Genomic DNA, 20327 nt, shown 5'->3' with positions numbered 1-20327 from the left:
GCAGGGGAATTATATCACAAAAAGGAAGAAAGAGAATATGCACGTAGTAGGTAACAGTTAGTCCTTTTCTCAGCGTTTGAGGTCTGTGAGAGGGTACAGTCTGTAGGTCTTAGTAAATAAATCTATTTTAAAACTTTATATTGTATTATAAAATATAACACACGTGCAGAAAAGTGCACAAATCGTAAAGAGGACGGTTTGATGAATTTTCACAAAGTGAACACGCCTGAGTAGCGAGCTCCTTGGTCAAGAAATTGAGCGGTCGGTACCCCCGAGTTTGGTTCCTTGACAGCAAGGCTAAGGGCGACGTAATTATGTGGGGGCGGAGCCAACGGCGGTTGAAGATGATACCCGGCCAATAGGGCGTGGCTAAGCGGAAAAGGGAGCCCCGCGGAGCTCAGTTCAGGAGGCCAGGAAGGGGCTGGGCCCTTGGCGTTACGCACTCGGGGCGGGGCTTCCTGGCCCAGAGTCCCGGCTACAGCGAAAGGGCGTGGTCAGGTTGGATGGTGGGGGCGAGGTTAAGCCACAGCCAGGGAGGGCGGGGCCTAGCGATCCCGAAGGCGGCCTGGGCCACCAGTGGCGAGTTACGTGGAAAGGCCGGCCGGGCTTAGAGAGCAGAGGAGGCTTGGAGAACCCCCTCTGATGTGCGGGGGCGGAGTCTCGCGCGATCTGGGCGGGCGCTGCGTCGGGGGCGGGGCTTCGCGGCGTTTGGGCGGACGCTGCGGCGAGGGGCGGGGCCAGCGCGCGCGCTCCAAGATGGCGGCGGCCAGTGCGGCAGGGCCGCCTACGAACGTGTTCCCATTCCGCGATGCCCGCGCCGCGCCGGATCCGGTGTTGGAGGCCGGTCCGGTGGCGCACGGGCCACTGCCGGTGCCTCTGGTGCTGGACAACGGGTCGTTCCAGGCCCGCGCAGGCTGGGCTTGCCCCGGGCCGGACCCGGGCCCCGAGCCCCGGCTGCAGTTCCGCGCCGTGTGCGCCCGCGGGCGGGGCGGGGCTCGGGGCGGGGCGGGTCCGCAGGTAGGCAACGCGCTGGGCAGCCTGGAGCCGCTGCGCTGGATGCTGCGATCGCCCTTCGACCGCAACGTGCCGGTGAACCTGGAGCTGCAGGAGCTGCTGCTTGACTACAGCTTCCAGCATCTGGGTGTCTCCTCACAGGTGAAGGGTGGGGTGGGGTTAGGCTTGAGGGGAGGGGTGAGGTCGTGTCCCCGCTCACTCCGCTCTCCGAGGGATAATAGTCATTCCAATAGTTCTGATTGTCATTTAGTCATTGATTTAGTCAGTTGATCAAATATTAGGCGCCTAACGTGTGTAAGTCCTGTGCTAGGCGCTTGGGGTATGGCAGTGAGCAAAAACAACGCCCTTTTCTCTTGGAGCACATATTCGGGTTCGTTGGTTAATACATTAATTTATTATCAGATATGTATTGAGCATCTACTCTGTGTCAGGCACTTTTCTAGGTGTTTGAAATACGTCCGTGAACGTGACACGAAATCTCCTGTGCTTATGGAGCGGGTGTGGAAAGTCACTCTAGTATGAAAAGACAAACAATAAACGATAGAATTAAGTAATATGTTCTGTCGCATGATAGAAGGACAGGAGAGGGTTGCACGTTTTCAATAAGATGGTTGGGGGAGGACTCGGGAACAAGGTGTTGTTTGAGCAAGAACTAAAGGAGATGATTGAGGGAGCGATCCTTGTGACTATCTGAGGGAATAGTATTCCGGAGAGAGGGCACAGCCAGTAAAAAGGCCCTGAGGCAGGAGTGTACCCTAATCCTAACTGAGGGCAGCCAGAGTGAGGGGGAGGGTAGTCAGTGGAAGAGGAAGTCGGAGAGGTAATGAGGGGACAAGTCACACACCTTATAGGCTTCTACGCTGAGTGCAATGGGGAGCCGTTGCAGGGTGTTGAACAAAAGAGGGACGTGGCTTATGTTCCAAAAGGATCACCATAGCTGCTGTATGGAGAATGGACTGGCCGGGGTCATAGGGTAGAAACAGGGAGACCAGTTAGAAGGCTGTTGCAGTTAGGAGGTGAGGGATGATGGTGACTTAGATGAGGGAGGAGTTGAGGATGTGATAAGAAGCAGTTGGATTCTGGAGATATTTTGAAGATGGAGCCAGATGATTGGCTGACAGTTTGGATGGGGCTTGACTTAAGTTGACCCTACTTTCATATTTTCCAAAGCAACTTCCAGGAAAGATGGGTGTTTTACAGTTGCTTCTGATTCAGTTTTTTGATTGGAGACCAAAAGCTAGTTGAGCCCTTGCAATAAGGATTTCTGTTTCTTTTTAGGCTTTAAAAGGAGTATTCTCTTAGCACCTACCAATTTACTCTTTTCTTTCCAAGTAGGGCTGTGTCGATCATCCCATAGTTTTGACAGAAGCCGTGTGCAACCCATTGTATTCACGACAGATGATGTCCGAGCTTCTCTTTGAGTGCTATGGGATTCCTACGGTTGCCTATGGAGTAGACAGCCTCTTCAGTTTCTACCACAATAATCCAAAGAACTTGATTTCCAGCGGGCTCATCATTTCATCTGGATACCAGTGTACACATATTTTACCCATCTTAGAAGGGAGGTGAGTTGCACTTATGGCATTTGGGTGCTGTTTTGAGAAGCATTCAGAAAACGTTTATTGGGCACCTGATTTAAAGGTGGAGTGGAAAGAGCAAGGACAGGACCATGAATTGGCCTCTGGGCTTAGTTCTGACCTCCCTCACTGTGTGAGTATAGATGTCACTTCATCGTCCATCCTTTGTGACCTCCTGGATCGAGTTGGGGTAGATGGTCCCTGAAGTCCAAATCCATAATTCTAGAACTTTATGGTTCTGACTTAATGGTGAGATGGCTAACACCGTACCTGTAGGTAGTAGGTGCTCAATAAAAATGTTCTGAGTAAATTATTTAAATAGATTTAATTTAGACTGTTGTGTTCTGGAGTCACTTTTTAATAAGAGATTTTTTATTTTTTTATTTAAAGCTATTTAATGACAATTATTTAGACCTTTCTTTTTAACTACTGTACCTGGTACATAATAGGTACTTAGTAGATGTTTTCAAGTTCTATAAAAAGTGAGGGTAGTTTCTGTCGTGTTTAAAATCTTGTTTTATAGCTGGGTTTTCGTTGTCTGATAAAGAGACTAGGCCGGGGAGGGAGGGATAAATTGAGAATTTGGGATTAACAGATGCACACTACTATATATAAAACAGAGAAACAACAAGGATTTACTATATACACACAGAATTCAATATCTTGTAATAATCTATAATGGAAAAGAAACTGAAAAAGAAGGTATATATAACTGAATCACTTTGCTGTACACCTGAAACACTGTGAATTAACTATACTTCAATAAAAAATTAAAAATTAAAAAAAAAGAGAGAGACTAGGCCAGCATCATGCTCTCCTGAGAAGGTTTCTCTTTGCATAGAGATAGAGAGGGTGTGTAAGTAGTGAGAGAAGGCCTGGCTTCGGAATTGAAAGCCTGGGTTTGCAGCTCTGCTGAGGATGAAGTACTTAACTTCTTTACTTAGTTTCCTAACATATAAACTTGGGAAAAACTGGTTTCTCAGGGTTACCTTGGGAACAAAATGAGATAATGTAGGTGATGGCACTTTGTAAAACAGTCTGAATATTTAAGTGAAAATAAATGCTGTTGAAATTATTGAGCCCTATAGTGGGAATTTCTCTTGAAGTTCTTACAAAAATTTACGAAGAAAAAAGTAATTCTTACACATTACCAAACACTCCTGCTATAGAGTTTTCTATCTTATGTAACCAGAATATGCAGAAATTAAAAATTATATTGTTATTCTGTGTTATGTTATATTGAGAGAAAGTGATTTTACCCAAAGGCTAAGAAATGATCAGATTGGGGCATATCATGTTCTATGCTGGCATCTGCTGGTGAGGTGTGATACAGCAGTGACATTTTAGTACACAGCAAGTTCCTAGTGCTCTGCTCCTCTAACTTTCTCACATTGAGAAAATAAAGGTACTCTGGTTCTCCTCCCCTTCACTTCATGTCAGAGGGACCTGGTTCTCTTAGGAGATTACAATAAGCCAATGTGTATGTGATTACTTAATGTGTTTGCATAAGTAGAAGTGGAGTGTCCAGGGGAGGGGTACTCAAACTCTGGCCTACACTAGAGGGATTTGGGAAGCTTGTCAAAATGCATATTCCTGGGGGAAAATGCATATTTCTAGGCCCTTCCCAGAGCAGATGAGTCCTTCCGAGATGCTTGCCAGAAGTTAGATGTTCATGTGTCTGTTTGGATGTGGTCTAGGAAGGCCTGCATTGGGTAAGAGGTTGCACTAAGGCAACTTTAAAGTTCCTTCCAACTGTTAGGTTTTATTTCCCCCAGCTGGTCAGTTGCTTCCTTATTAGTCTACATCAAACTATCCTCTCCCCTAGTGCACGTGCTCCATATTCTCTCCTCCACATTGCCAGAAATTTCAGTGCTGTTTCCATCCCTCGGTTGTAGGTTGGATGCTAAAAACTGCAAACGCATCAACCTGGGAGGAAGCCAAGCAGCTGGCTACCTCCAGCGTCTCCTGCAGCTGAAGTATCCTGGGCACCTGGCAGCCATCACTCTCAGCCGCATGGAGGAGATCCTGCACGAGCACAGCTACATCGCTGAGGATTATGTGGAAGGTACAAAGAGGAGGTTTGCTTGCAGCTTTCGAATGTTGTCTACCTTTGGGGTGTTCCTTAAATTGTTCCCAGGGTGACTCTTTCGCTCACTTTTTTACTCTTAGTACTTTTTAGCATTCCCTTCCCTTTTTGGTATTTCCTAACAGACTTTTTCAATTAATTGGTAACTTGCATATGTAGGTTCTTTTTCAACATCGTTTTGGCTACTCTGGTTCCTTTGCCTTTCCATATAAATATTAGGATCAGTTTGTCCATATCTACAAAAAAGTTCTGTTGGGATTGTGATTGAAAGAACATTAAATCTGTAGATCAGTTTGTATATAAAACAGCAACATTCTAAATGTAGTTTCAGATATAATGTTAAATCCAGATTGGGAAGAATTGACATTTTTTTTTACTATGTTGAGGCTTCTAATCCATGAACATAGTATGTCTTTCCATTTATCTAGGTCTTTATTGATTTCTTTCATCAGCATTTTATGATTTTCAGTGTATAGACCTGTACATGTTTTATTAGATTTATGCCTAATTATTTCTTTCCTTGTTTTTTTTCATTTCAGTTTTCAGTTGCTCATTGCTATTGTATAGAAATGCAATTAATTTTTATGTGTTTACCTTGTATCCTGTGACCTTGTGAAATTTACTAGTTCTAGTTTTTGGAGATTCCTTGGGAATTTCTAGGTACACGTGTCATCTGGGAATAGGGACATTTTAATTTCTTCCTTTCCAATCTGTTTGCCTTTGTTTCTTTAGGAGTGGTAAGAGTGGACATTTTTGCCTTGTTCCTAATTGCTGATCTTGTGGTGGGGAAAGCCTTTAGTCTTTCCCTATTAATTATATGATGTTACCTCTATTTTTTTTTTTTTTTAACCTCTAGTTTTTTTACAGATATCCTTTATCAAATTGAGGAAGTTCCTTTCTGTGCCTAGTTTTGCTGATCATTTTAATCATGAATGGATTTTGAATTTTGTGAAATGCTTTTTCTGCATCTGATATGATCCTGTGGTGTTTGTGCTTTGGACTGTTCATATAGGAGAGTATCATGATTGCTTTTCAAATATTGAACTAGCCTTGATTTGGGGGGATAAACCCCACTTATTCATATTATTTTTTAATATATTGCTGGATTCAATTTGGTAAACTTTATGAGGTTTTTGTGTATATTCATGGGGAATATTAATCTATACTTTTCTTGTACTGTCTTTGTCTTGTTTTGGTATCATGGCAATGCTGGTCTTATTAAATGAGCTAGAAAGTGTTCTCGTCTACTTTCTGGAAAAGACTGTGTAAATAATTGATATTATTTTTTTCTTTAAATGTTTGATAGAATTCTCCAGTAGAACCATTTGAGCCTGGGGATTTCTTTTTCTGAATGAATTCAGTTTCTTTAATAGAAGTAGGACTATTTAGGTGATTGCATTGGTGTCTTCTTTTTTGCTTGAGGTTTATTTTGCTCTTTTTTTCTAGTTTCTTAAGGTAGAAGCTTAGATTATTATGATAACTTCTTTTTAATATAGGCATTTAAAGCTTGAATTTCCCTCTCAGCAGTGCTTTATCTACATGTCACAGATTTTGGTATGTTATGTTTTCTTTTTTACTGACTTCACATATTTTCCAATTTCGCTCAAGCCTTTTTTATTTGGAACCATTGATTATTTGGAAATATATTGTTTTATATCCAAGTGTTTGGAGACTTCCTTGTTATCTTTCTGTGGTTGATTTCTAGTTTAATTTCATTATGGTCAAAGAACTTATGTTGTCTGGTGTCAGTTAAACTTGTGAAGATTTGTTTTAGGACCCAGGCACGATCTGCTTTGGCGAATATTCCATATACACTTGCAAAGAATGTGTATCCTGCTGTTGTTGGGTGGAGTATTCTGTGATGCCATTTAGGTTCTATTGGTTGATGGTGTTGTTCAGTTCTTCTATACCCCTCTTCATTTTCCATCAAGCCATATTGATTATTAAGGGTGTTGAAATCTCCAGGGACAATTGTGAATTTTCCTATTTCTCCTCTCAGTTCTGTCAGTTTTTGCTTACAGGTGTCTGAAGCTCTTTTGTTAGGTAAACATTGAGGATTCTTACGTCTTCTTGGCAATTGCTCTTTGACCATTCTATAGTGTCCTTTTTATCCCTTGCAATTTTCTTTGCTTTGAAGTCTGCTTGGACATTAACATAGCCACTCCAACTTTCTTTTGATTGGTGTGTCTTTCCGGCCTTTTAATCTACCTGTATCATTATATTCAAAGTAAGTGTCTTAATAGTTGGGTCCTTTTTTTAAAAAAAAGATCCCTTCTGTCAGTCTCTATCTTTTAATCGATATGTTAAGACCATTTCCAATTAATTTAATTCTTCTTATGTTTGGGTTTAGGTCCACCATTTGATTATTTGTTTTCTGTTATTCCTTCTCTTTGTTGTTCTTATTGCTCTCTCTTGCCTTCTTTGGGTTATTTGAACGCTTGAAAATTTTTTTTTGGTATTCCATTTTAATTTGTCTATTGTGTTTTTCACTGTATATTTCTCGTGTAGGTTTTTTTAGCTGTTGCTCTAGAGATGACAGTAAATAGGCTTTTCACAGTCTTCTCAGAATCTCTGTTTTATCAGTTCAAGTGGAACGTAGAGATGTCAGCACGCCAGAGGCCCCCTTTTTTTTTTTTTTTTTTTTTTTTTAATTTATTTTTGGCTGTGTTGGGTCTTCGTTGCTGCTTGCAGGCTTTCTCTAGTTGAGGCAAGCGGGGGCTACTCTTCATTGCGGTGCGCGGGCTTCTCATTGCGATGGCTTCTCCTGTCATGGAGCACAGGCTCTAGGCGCGTGGGCTTCAGTAGTTGTGGTGCACGGGCTCAGTAGTTGTGGCTCGCGGGCTCCAGATCACAGGCTCAGTAGTTGTGGCGCACGGGCTCAGTTGCTCTGCAGCATGTGGGATCTTCCCGGACCAGGGCTCGAACCCATGTCCCCTGCGTTGGCAGGCGGATTCTTAACCACTGTGCCACCAGGGAAGTCCCCAGAAGCCCCTTTATCCTTCCTCCTTTATGTCGGACTTGTCTTCTGTGTCGCATCTACATACACTGGAAACCCATCAGACGTCGTCATGGTTTTTACTTCCAATTGTCAATGTATTTTAAGGAGCTCAAGAGGAGGTTAATTACTATGTTTAATCAGATTTTCATCATTTCTGTTGCTTTCCCTTCATTCCTGGTGCTCTAGATGGTATCCTTTCCGTCTGAAGAACTTTATTTAGCAATTCGCTCAGAGCAGGTGTGTTGGCATCGTGTCCAGGTCTTATAGCTGCGTTTCGCCGATTGGGTGGCTTCAGAGGTGGGAGGGAGTGTGCTTCCTCCATCTTACCCGCACCTGGAACCCTGGCGCCGACTTTCTAATCTCAGTGCTAATAGTGTTCCCATTTCCTAACTTCCAAAATCATTCTGTTGAAGAATTGCAGAAATGGCGGTGCCCCGATTACTATGAGAACAATGTCCACAAGATGCAGCTCCCATTTTCCAGCAAGCTCCTGGGCAGCACCCTGACCTCCGAGGAGAAGCAGGAGAGGCGGCAGCAGCAACTGCGGCGGCTGCAGGAGCTCAACGCGCGGCGGCGGGAGGAGAAGCTGCAGCTGGATCAGGAGCGGCTGGACCGGCTGCTCTACGTGCAGGTGACAGTGGACCCCCCAGGGCGGGACCTCAGCCTCGCTCCATAAAATGCGTCATGCATCTTTTTGACCTGGGGTCAAGAAGGGGTCTGGTGGGGGGGTCATCCATGTAGAGATCGTGCGTGTAGAGGACGGTGTAGCAGCAGGACCTGAGAGCTGTGGACCTGGCCTTGTTGATTTATTTTATCCTTGTGGTCCCCTTTGTTTGATTTTTAACTTCTGGTTTAAATGTTGTAGCACACGTGATGCAAAGCGCACAAATCCTAAGTGTCCAGCTCAATGAATTTGCACCACTGAAACACATGATGTATCCAGGCCAAGAAACAGAGCATTACCAGCAGCCCAGAAGCCTCCCTCAGCCTCCTCTTAGTAACTTTCCCATCTCTTCTCACCCAGAAGCTAACATTTCTGACGTCTGTCCCCATAGATGAGTTTTGCCTGCTCCGGTGGTGCTGAGATGTTGATGCATGGGAGCCCAGAGATGGCTGGGGAGGAGGGCTTCGTTGCGAAGCTTTGGTGGCGGGGGTGGGGGGTCTTTCGGGGGGGGCAGGCTCAGGGAGCTCGGGGAGCCCTCTCCCGCCATCATTCTCTGTCCAGTTTCTAAGTTCCATCTCTCCTTCCCGTGCGCAATTGCCCCGATGCACATCTTTGAGGATGGATTGTGACTGCTCTGCTTGCAGGAGCTCCTAGAGGACGGCCAGATGGATCAGTTTCACAAGGCCCTGATAGAGCTGAACATGGACTCCCCGGAAGAGCTGCAGTCCTACATACAGAAGCTCAGTGCCGCAGTGGAGCAGGCGAAGCAGAAGATCCTTCAAGCAGAAGCCAGCCTCGAGGTGGACGTGGTGGACAGCAAGCCAGAGGTACTGAGGGCCTCGGGAGGGAGGTCCCGCAGGGTGCTGTAGAGCAGGGGTCCCCAGCCCCCGGGCCGCAGAGCAGGAGGTGAGCAGTGGGCGAGAGGGTGAAGCTTCATCTGCCGCTCCCCGTAGCTCGCCTTACCACTGGAACCATCCCCCCACCGTCCGTGGAAAAATTGTCTTCCATGAAACCGGTCCCTGGTGCCAGAAAGGTTGGGGACCGCTGGTGTAGAGAGAACAGCCCTTTCGGAGGGCGGGAGGAGTGTCCGGAGAAGGCTGACATCAAGGGGGTTGTGACCAGACTCGGGGGAAGGAGAGCAGAGTGGTGTGTGATATCCACGGGGACACGGGTGAGGGCAGGGATGGCACTGACCTTGTACCAACTGAAGTTCTGACCCAAGGGGTTTCAGCCGGTAGAGCTCTGGTCCCTGGGAAGGGGATGTGTGTGAGTAGAGTAGGAAAAACATACACACGCCTATCGTGTGGCCCATCTTGAACCTGAACCTGCCCCTCTGATGGTTCCTGGGCAGTTAGTCATATGCCCCCTTAACTTTCTTCTGATCTTCTATTAAATATATCATGGTTGCTCTTCCATGCACCTCCTTTTCATCTCCGTGCTCCCTAAGGACAGGGGATCATGCTTCATGTATAGTTTAGGAATTTTTTACAGCCGCTAATAGACATGCTCACTAAGATATTTGTAGGTTGATTTAAGATCAGCCTTTTGTTAGTTACTAAACACTGACTCTTTGATCTTCTCTCTCCTTTTCGTTTCCCTTCCAGTGTGCTGTTAGTGTTGCTGTGGCCAAAGGGGCAGGTGGCGGGGCTGAGATAGGATCCTGGGTAATTCATACCGTAGCACTGGGCCCCGCATGGTGAAGGGGCTGCCTGCAGGTCACACCTCAGCCCCAAGTCACTGGTTGGTGCTCCTGTCTCTAGAACTGGACGAAAGTGTTAATAAGTGGACACATTGTTGCTGAATCTGTCATCTCTAGAGTGCTAAAACAAAGGAACTTGTTCATTGCCTTATGACACTTGTGGGGCAAGATTAGCCAGTCCAACTTGATTTTTGTTTTTAAATCAACTTTACCTATACTTTTAGAAAGAAACAGTCTTGTGGAAGACTCCAGTTTGCTGCTGGGTGTAGTGTGGTGCTTACCAGGGACCTCAGGGCCATCCTTGGCTCAGCAGGCTGCCTGCTTTGCAGTGACTGTCTCAGCTGGAGGCTGGCTCTCGGTTCCTGCTCTCAGCCTCACCTTCCCCACCTCTCCGACAGGCTGTAGACCACGTGAGGATAGTGACTGGCCGTGAGCATGCGTGACTGATGAAGCGGATCCTGAGTCAGGCTGCCTCGGCACAGCGTCCTGGATCACTGAGATCCAGGGTAGAAGTGCCTTGACCGCCATCTTATTCTCGCACAGCGTCCCAGATCAGCTTCCAGAGGACTAATGTGCCTTGTCTAGTTTGCTCCTTTTCAGGTCTGTGTTTCAGATTTGAGCTGTTGTTTCCTAGGATCCAGATCCACGTTGCCTTTGTTGTTTATTCATCTGTAGTCAGTTTTATCATGCTTATCAACATGTCCACAGGACGTCAGCATCTTTATATCAGAGATGGACCACTAAGCCACATGCACGTGGGGGATTTCAGATTTAAAAAGAAAAAGCCAAGCAACTGTGAAGATGTGATTCCCAAGCAGTCGGGGAACCAGTTTTTCCTTTTCTTTTTTCATTTTTCTGCATTTGTTACATGCCCTGATTCAGTCACTCTGTTTATTCATTCAGCAGATACTTATTAAGTCCCTACTTTGTTCTGTGCTCTAAGGGTACATACTCAAATTTTCTGGGCTTGGGGTGATTTTGAAATGTACTTTAAAAGGTTTCCTTACGTACAACAAATTTGATGAATCGATTTGTCCCCAAAGCTTTAATGGTCAGGGTGATTGTTAGAGATTAGATCGATTACAGTAACATTCATGGAATAAACTTGGCCACGACACTGGCCAGCCAGTTCTACCTTTCAAAAAGTATTTGTTATATTTTCCAACAATATAATTCTTTTAGAATGGAGAGAACAGATTTATGTGGACCACAGTTCATACTGAAATGCAATCTAAGCAGTACTGGCTGCACTGGATTAATACAGCTAAATTTTTTAACTTCCAGTGTTTTCTAAAATCCATTTTTTGGGGACTTCCCTGGCAGTCCAGTGGTTAAGACGCCGCACTTCCAGTGCAAGGGGTGTTGGTTCGATCCCTGGTCAGGGAACTAAGATCCCACATGATGCGCAGTGCGGCCAAATAAATAAATAAATAAAAATAAAATCCATTTTTTCCTGCAGACCAATCCATGCCAGCCCTCAGTATTCTGCAGGTATTCGACGAGGATGTTGTAAAGGAGTAGGCTTCCTTTCCAATACTTTTAATATACTTTTAAAATATTTTAAACGTTTTTAAAATTTTAAGTACTTTTAATATACTTTAAAATACCTCCTAATGAAGTATTTAAAGTAAAAGATGCTGATTTTGCATCGCTATGAGCGCAGCGTAAGGGGATGGGAGGCGGGAGCACAGCTTGCGAGCACCCTTGTTTGTTGGAAAAGACAATGGGCCAAATACAGAAAGTGCTCTGGCCTGACGAGCCGAGATCAGAGTTGCCCTTTGCTTGTTTTTATGCTGCTCCAGGCTGTTCCAGGGAACCATGCTGCATCTTCCCTGAGGGACTTTGGCAAACTGTTGGCTCTGTTCAGTTCCAAAAGAACAGAATATTTACGTTCCCGCATGCCACCCAGTACACGTGGAGACCCTGGCAAACCCTAGGGGGAGAGAAAGCAGCCATGGTAGAGAAATATGTTCTGTCTTAGATGCGTATTGTCGGCATTGAAATTACCAGCTTTGTTCCTCTCTGTGAATCATATGAATTGGGATAAGGAAAATATCTTTTTATCATTTTTAGTGAAGCTAAAAGTTATCTTATTTTTAAGGTGAGATGCTTTTGAATATAGCTAGATATGAAGGTGGATAGTAATAGTTTTGTCACAGCTGAAGAAGCCTTTTGAAGCCCAGACATTCTGCAATCCTCTTTATTCTAGAGAAATTTGAGGGTTGCCAGAGACTAGGGGTATAGAGGTGACTAAGATGCAATCCCTGTCCTCCTTGGTACCTCAAAAAATAGGGCTATAGAACCATACTCAGGCTGTAATAAAACTTATCAAGTGTGGTGGTAGATGCGTGTGGGAATACAGAAGGAGTTTTGAGAAAGGATTGGGGTGTTTGAGCTGGGCCCTGAAAGATTATTTGATTTCAGCAGATAACAAATTAGGAAGGAAGGACATTTTAGATGGAAAGAAGCACACATGCGGGGAGCAGGGCACATCGGGGACAGAGAGCGTGGGAGATGAAGCTGGAAGGGAGGCCATGGCCACCTATTAAGGTCTTTATCCATCGGCCCGGATAGTGTCCTTCAGGCAGAGCCTTCAGAGTGTGCTGAGCAAGGCAATAATCTGATGAGATTTTATTTTAGGAAAATAACTGGTGGCAGTTAGGATGATGGCCTTAGGGAGAGGCAAGGCTGGAGGTGGGAAGACAGGATTAAAATGTGTGTAGTCATCCAGAAGAGAGCTGATCCTTGTCAGTGGCCTGAAGTTTGTCAGTGGCTGTTGGGGTGGAAGGTGGAGGAGGACACACTTCCAAGGTAGGAGCCAAAGATCCTGGTGTCGTTCAGGAGTGTCAATTGCTGATGATAACAGAACATGTGCCAGACCCTGTGCTGGGCACTTGTGCAAGTATCATCTTGATTAATATTCACAATTCCGTGAGTACTGTCTTCATTCCCATTTTATGAATAAGGAAACTGACATTGAGGCGAGGAAAGAAACGTGCCCAAGGTTGCACAGCTAGGAGCAGCGCAGCTGAGAGACCCGAGCAGTCCGGGTCTAGATTGTCTCCGGTCACTGAGGCTGGGTTGAAAGGCAGCAGGGGGAGGTGGCGCTGGGGACCGAGCTTAGGGAGACGATGAGCTGGGTTCTGAGCCCCCCATCTCTGGAGTCTCTGTGGGACACCAGGCAGGACTGTCCAGGACCCAGCTGTGGAAGGACCTAGAATCACACAGGGAGTGGGAAAAGAAGAATGCCTGGGGAAGGCCACTGCTGAGGGGTTGGATGGAGCCGAAGGGAAGAGTGTAAGGAGAGGTTTAAGACACCTGCTGACCGGGGACAAAGGGATGGCCTGGTAGCTGTCTGGGGCTCGCTCTAGTCCTGCCTCACCAGAAGCCTGTTTGACGTATCTGCTGCTTCATAAAAAACACTCCACACTCGGCAGCGTGAGGCAGCAACCGTGTTATTGCGCTCATGAATGTGACGGGTCAGGAGTTCAGACAGAGTGGAGCGGGGGTCTCTGGGACCTCAGCTGGGAGGACTTGGGCAGTTGGGAACTGAACTCTCTGGAGGGTTTTTTCACTTCCCTGGCATCTGGGCTGGGATGACTCAGAGGCTGGACTCCACAGACCTGAGCACCCACCTGCGGCCTCCCCATGCGCTTGGGGCTTCTCAGCGCAGCCACTGACTTCCAGGAGGGAGCTCCCGAGAGGGAGGAGCCAGAGAGCGTATGTCAAGGGACATTGCCTTATTTAAGAGTGACTTTGCATTTTACCTTTGCAGCTGATATGAATAGGTTCTAGAGAAGTGTAGTTAAGTACTCTGAATTATGTCGGTAATTTACGTACGTCATAGATTCTGAGAGTGAGGAGGACTCTCCTCTCAGGCAACCTTGGCGGTTGGTGTTGAATCTGCTCGAACCTTCCCAGGACGCCGTCTCATCAGATAGTCCTTTCTACAATAGCTGTCACTGTTAGAGCCTCCTTCCAGGGAATGCAACAGAGTTCCTTCCTGAAACTTCTCCCCTTTGAGTCCAGAAGGTACAACTCATCTGCCTTTCTCCAGAACTATCCCCCCACCCTCCCAACTTCATTTGTTCAGGTCAAAATTAAAGGTGTCCTAAACTCTCAATTCGGAACCTTGCCGGCATGTCTAGGCCCCGCCCAGGGTCATTGTCATGGAAGAGGAAAGCCTGTTCTGCCAGGCCTCCATGGATGGGAGGCATTCGGCCGCCTTGGAGCCTTCAGTCACATCTCCAGCCCAGTGGACCTGCCCTCAAGGGGACTGATTGCTAAGCCTGTTAGTGTTGGCACATATGTTTATTAATTATTAAGAGATTGACTTGATTTTGCCCGTAGTCTAAGCTGCTTTGTAGGACACCAGCTCTCACACCCTCTCCCCCAGAGCTCTGTGCGTGGCGGTGTGACAGGTGCAGGCAGCCAGTCCTCCCTGGGGCGCCAGGCTGGAGCTGCCCCTCAGAACCCTTCAGAGAAGGTGGGAGTTGATGAGGCTTGTCTCAGTGGGAAGGGTAAGAGATAAGAGCGAAGCTCATCCCTGGCTTTTTAGTCTTTTAATCTTGTGTTCATGTGTGTTCCTTTTTTTTAACAGTTTAGAAACTTTTTCATAGTTTTTACGTGTGGATGTACTTTTAGGACATTAGGCAAGATCCCAGTTCTTTTTGGTGACAGTGAACTCATAGAACTAAGGCTTGCTGAATTACAGGTTCTGTCCACTTGTGTTTCTTCTCTTCTCAGACCCCTGACCTGGGGCAGCTCGAACCGTCTCTGGAAGACGTGGAAAACATCAACGATTTCGAGCCCTTGTTTTCGGAGGAAACGCCCGAAGTGGAGAAGCCGGTGACCACGGTCCAGGTTGGCCTCCCGTAGCCTCCACCTTGCTTATGCTTTGAAGCTTAACATAAATGACCAGTCAGGTTTAGTCTGCTTCTTTAGGAATACTTTTCCCTAAAATACCAGTTGTATTTTCTAGAAGGGAGAGTACTAGTACCGAAAACTTCCAAAGTCAGGGTTTTTTTTCCCCCCCCCGTGGTGATTGTTTGGGGTTCCAGCACTAAGCTCCGTGCATCTGTGAGAAACAGTCTCCTGGGTGGAAGCATTTGGGCAACTAACTGGGGACTTTAGACCCGAAGACCAGCTTTTAATGATTTTATTTACATTTAAGCCAGTGTCATAATGCTTCATCCTCATTTGGGTCTGTGTTTCTGTCATTACGATGGCAGCCAGGTGGACTGGCGTGAGGCTGAGACACACCTGGGAGAAGCCCTTCCTGGCTCTGCGGGCACTGGGGACTGAGCCAGGCACTTGGTCTTCCAGTACCAGCCTTTCTCAGCTGCTCTTCACCAGGTCTCTTTCCCTGCATCTCAGGGACCATTTCATGAAGCAGATGTGTAGCGGTTTATAATCCAAAGGTTGAAGAAGGTAGAAAATTGAATTATCAAATCAAGAGAGTTGGGGAGAGGTTATTCTGGCACAAAGGACAGAAGCTATGTTGGAATAAGAAATGCAGTTAGAAGAAACTGGCAACTGGGATGTTTGTTCTCATGGCCTAAAAATATCTTCTAAACCTTGGGTTTTTAAAGCCCGTGTTTAACTTGGCAGCATATCATCAGCTGTTTGTTGGGACAGAAAGAATTCGAGCTCCAGAAATTATCTTCCAGCCGTCTCTCATCGGGGAGGAGCAGGCCGGCATAGCTGAGACCCTCCAGTACATTCTGGACAGGTGAGACTGAAACTTCTTTCTTTTACTTCTATTTTCCTGAACCATTTCCTTGAATTTTGAATTGAACAGTGGATTTGATGGCCGGGCATCTCCTTTTCATTGACTTGCTGCACTCAGATGGTATTCTTTCTCTCTCACCAAGCATGGCACAGAGTTAGGGCTCTCTAATTCATTTCTGAACATGTAAATACTCAACGTGTAAATCCTCAACGTGTAAATGCTTGATTTGAGGAGCTTTAAGAGTTTCTTTGAAAAATTTGGGCAACATGGTATATGTGCATTGGCTTTCCTATAAATCTTCACATTATTGCAGACTAGTGATTGTAAATCACCCTAAAAACGTGCAGAACTTAGTTTTTTTCCCCACCTTGCATTTTATTTATTTAAGAGTTTGCATTTCTACAAGAACATGCCTCCCCCGCACCCATTTATACAGGTATTTTCCTGCAGTGTGAGTTTTCCTAATACAAGTTGGACAAGTAGGGAACACAATTTTGTGGTACTGTGGTTGCTGTTGGTTAAAACAGGGTGGAAACTTACACCTAGCAAGGAAGAAAAGCCATTGCAGCTACTTAGAGTGGCTTTGAGTTTTGTCTAGCAGTGGGTGGGAAAGTGAGCAAACACAAATAAGATAAAACTAGTAGTAAAAAAAAAAAAAAAGCACAAATGGAGAGATGGGTCCTCAAAAGGAGAGGCAGAACTTCTGGGGGTGATAGAAATGTTCTGTATCTTGGTTGTGGTGATGGTTACTGTGTAATGGTTACTGCTGTTGATGGGTATATAAATTTGTCAGACTTCATCCAAATGTATTTAAAGTAATCCTCAATAAAGTCAATTTTTTACAAAAACATGTATTGGAAAGGCATAATATTTTAATCATGCTAAGGAAATGGATTGACCATTCAAATTAAGGTTTTGCCTAGCTATTTGGCATTCTGTAAAGACACAAATGAAAAATGGAAGGCTTTTTTTTTTTTTTTTTTAACTTTTTGCGTAGACCTTTTCTGTTTTGTACTGAGAGCTTGCATTTCCACATCCATATTCTCTTCCAATATTCAAGTTGGAGGGACTAGAGCAGAGGAATCGTATTGTCCCCAGGTACCCAAAGGATGTTCAGGAGTTGCTGGTTCAGAACGTTTTCCTCACTGGCGGGAACATGATGTATCCTGGGATGAAGGTCAGAATCGAGAAGGAGCTGTTGGAGATGAGACCCTTTCAGTCTTCCTTTCAGGTACCAATTGTCCGTGTAACCAGCTGTTTTGAAAATAGCCTTAATTGTTTGTTTTCTGGTTACAAAAGTAGTAAAGTGTAAATGAGAAAAATTACTTGATAATTCCATCATCCAGAGATAGCCACTATTAACACGTTTGTGGCTTTCCTTCTGGTCTTCAATCTATGTTTAATTTTCTTTTTTTTTTTTACTTTTATTTATGTATTTATTTATTTAATTTTGGCTGCGTTGGGTCTTCGTTGCTGCTTGCGGGCTTTCTCTAGTTGTGGTGAGTGGGGGCTGCTCTTCGTTGCAGTGTGCAGGCTTCTCATTGCCGTGGCTTCTCTTGTTGTGGAGCACAGGCTCTAGGCGCACGGGCTTCAGTAGTTGTGGCGATGGGCTTAGTTGCTCTGCGGCATGTGGGATCTTCCCGGACCAGGGATCAAAACTGTCCCCTGCATTGGCAGGCAGATTCTTAACCACTGAGCCACCAGGGAAGCCCTATGTTTAATTTTTAAAGCGGAATGGAAATCGTATTTTACGTACTTCTTTGTTTTAATTGACGAAAGCCTGCATATAGTAAAAATTCAGAGAGTACAAGAGTGTGCACTGAGAATAAGGCATTCTCTAGGAGACTGGCTGGGGAGATTTTTCTTTCACATATTTTCTGCACACTTGAGTGTATACTGCTTTGTAACCTGAATTTCTTAACCTGTCGTGAATGTTTTCCCGTGTCATTATTCTTCTAAAATACTTTAAAAAATGACTGTATGGTGTGGATGTCCCACAATTTATCTACCAAATTCCCGATCACCAAGTCTGAGCTCCTGTTGTGGACCAGGCACCTTGGGATGCTGAGACGTCCTAGACACCAGATGCCCCGGCCCCAAGGACCTTGCTGCCTGAGGGGGCAGCAGTCAGATGAATAGGCCAGGATAGCCCACAGCGTGAGGGGCATACAGACGTAGGCGCCTAGAGCAGGCTTCTTGGAGGTGAGTCTTCTGAGCGTGAGGAGGTGTTTGCCAGGTAGAGAGCGGAGCGTGGAGGGGAGCGGGGTGGAGAGAACATTCCGGACGGGGACCAGCAGGAGCAAAGGCTCGCGGGCCGGAAGCTTGTTGGTGAGCAGCTGAGTGTGGCTGGAGCTCGTGACTGTGCAGGGGAGCGGGGGAGGGCCGTGTGCACGGCACGCGTGGTGCAGAGCTTCTGTGTCCTGCTGGGGGCTCGGCTGTGGCCCCCTGTGCCGCACGATGTGTTGTGTGTTCAGGGGGTGGTCTCTGGGCTTCGGTCCTGACTCCGGCACCGCCGTCGCTGAATTTTGCCAGGCCTCAGTTTTCTCCGCAGTATGAAGGGGGTCGTCCTGGTGCCTGTTACCAGCATGCAGCGCGCCTCGCCTGCCAGGTGCTCAGCACAGAGCCTGCTCATGATAAACAGACGTCAGCTGTTGTGCTGAGGGTCCCTAAGAACACTCCAGGTTCCACGATTCGCTAGAAGGACTCACAGGATTCAACATGTAGTCCTCCTCGTGATTTATCGCAGTGAGCCCTTCCCCCGTGCAGGGAGTAGAGTGAGCGCCTTACACTCGTCACGTCACCCACACTTTCTAAGCCAGAGCGGTCGGGGCTTTTGTGACCCTGATTTTGCTGATGATCCCTTCTCGCAAGTCTCGCCTCATCCTCCTCCAGCTGTGCTGATTCCACCTGCCCTTTACTCCAGAAAGTTCCCAAACCACCATTCCATCCTGGGACTTCTATGGGTGGGGCAGGGAAGAGGGAGGTGGGAGGTCAGACAGGCGACTGCAGAGAAGAGGAGGCCCAATCTGAGTTGGAGAGCGGTCCGCCCGGTGCTCAGCTCCGCCTAGTTGAGGGGCAGTCACAGGGCTGCTGACCCCGGCCTCGCTCCCCTAATAAGCAGTGGAAACCGAGCGCTGGCAGCATCATGGGGAGCCCAGGTCAGCCTCTCTGCTCTCATTTCCCCTGAGGCTCCTTTGCCCCCGTGGCCAGAGCCACCTCGCATCGGCCTCTGCTTCCCTCTGCTGGCAGAGAGGGGATCAAGTCCAGGAAAGCCTTCCCTCCAGGTCTCTCCACCTGACGGCTTGTGGTCTACAGCATGGGGCAGGAGGCGGGGCAGCTGGTGCCTCTCCCACCCAGAGTGGCAGGTCTGGTGTTGGTAAAGTCGCTGATAACCACGTATCCGGTGAGGTCGTGTCTGGTGGGCTCTGCGTGTTTGCGTGATTTCTTGAAGAGTCTGGAGCATTTCACTCAGCTCTGTTTGAGGGGTGCAGAGGTAGTCCTGCCCCGTCTTGGAATTAAAGGGGGCCCTCCTGCGTGTGTATTTCTGGGGACAAAATGTAGGGGCTGTAGCTGGCCTTGCTGAACATTCAGTCCTCGGACCCTGATGGGAGACGCCCGTCCAGTGACTGCTCTGCTCATGTTTCAGGTTCAGCTGGCCTCGAACCCTGTGCTGGACGCCTGGTACGGTGCTCGCGACTGGGCCTTGGATCACCTGGACAACGAGGACGTCTGGATCACCAGGAAGGAATATGAAGAGAAAGGAGGAGGCTACCTCAAGGAGCACTGTGCTTCCAACGTATACGTCCCCATCCGCCTGCCCAAGCAGGCTTCGCGCGCCACGGAAGCCCAGGCATCCGGCAAAGGCTCGGCGGCCAGCGGAGGCGGGCCCGGCGAGCAGGCGTAGCACAGGGGCCCCTCCAGGGACCTTGGGCCACGGCGGCCAGTGTGACAGGACGGTGACTCTGCCAGCTGTGTCCAGCCCGAGTCTGCTGGGAACATTTGGCTGCAAGATGGATTTCTCCTGGGGAGAACAGTTTAGCGCCACTGGGTTTAGCGCTACCCTCTGCAACTGTGTTCTTTTGGGGGCGTTGGCCGTGAAGGGACTTTAGGTGGCCTGCTGTCTTTGCTGAGCCATGGATGAGCCGTGGCCTTCACTTCCCGCAGTGGTGAATGAAGACAGGGTGGGGGACGGAGGTGTGCAGTCTGCACAGGCTTCCTTCTTACCACATTTTAAAGCCTTTCTTGTTTTTTTTTAAAAAATCCTTTAAATTTTATATTGTCAGTGTAGACAGTCTTCTAAATTTATTCCAAAATTGTGAGAATGCCCAGCAGGTGGAGTTCTTTCACATACAGGTAAAAAGGTAACATTTATATCCTAAGAACAATCAACCACGAACTCTCAGGGGCTAGAAATATTTCCCTCCTTCTTCTATTTCTGCTTAGAAATAAGGAAAAGGGGCCCCAAAGAGGGGAACCAGATAGTACGAAGTCACTCCGTCAGGGCCTGCCCGGTGCCCACTTCTGAATGGGCAGGTGTGGGGCTGGTGGCCCGACTCTT

The 20327-nt window shown here is 46.9% G+C and overlaps 1 protein-coding gene across 1 annotated transcript; it reads left to right on the top strand.

The window, feature by feature from the left end:
• The first annotated feature begins 741 nt into the window (after window positions 1-741).
• Window positions 742-20051, top strand: ACTR5 (actin related protein 5). Its single transcript, XM_068524028.1, has 9 exons — window positions 742-1155; window positions 2350-2579; window positions 4487-4656; window positions 8089-8306; window positions 8984-9166; window positions 14785-14901; window positions 15630-15769; window positions 16868-17000; window positions 19416-20051. Exons 1-9 carry the CDS (start codon window positions 757-759, stop codon window positions 19671-19673), a joined length of 1848 nt encoding a protein of 615 aa, XP_068380129.1. The 5' UTR covers window positions 742-756; the 3' UTR covers window positions 19674-20051.
• The last annotated feature ends 276 nt before the right edge of the window (window positions 20052-20327 follow it).

This window comes from Eschrichtius robustus, chromosome 16, assembly GCF_028021215.1.
Source record: "Eschrichtius robustus isolate mEscRob2 chromosome 16, mEscRob2.pri, whole genome shotgun sequence".
Taxonomy (NCBI): domain Eukaryota; kingdom Metazoa; phylum Chordata; class Mammalia; order Artiodactyla; family Eschrichtiidae; genus Eschrichtius; species Eschrichtius robustus.
The sequence above is the reverse complement of the archived record's forward strand: the minus strand, read 5'-3'. Positions and strand labels throughout refer to the sequence as shown.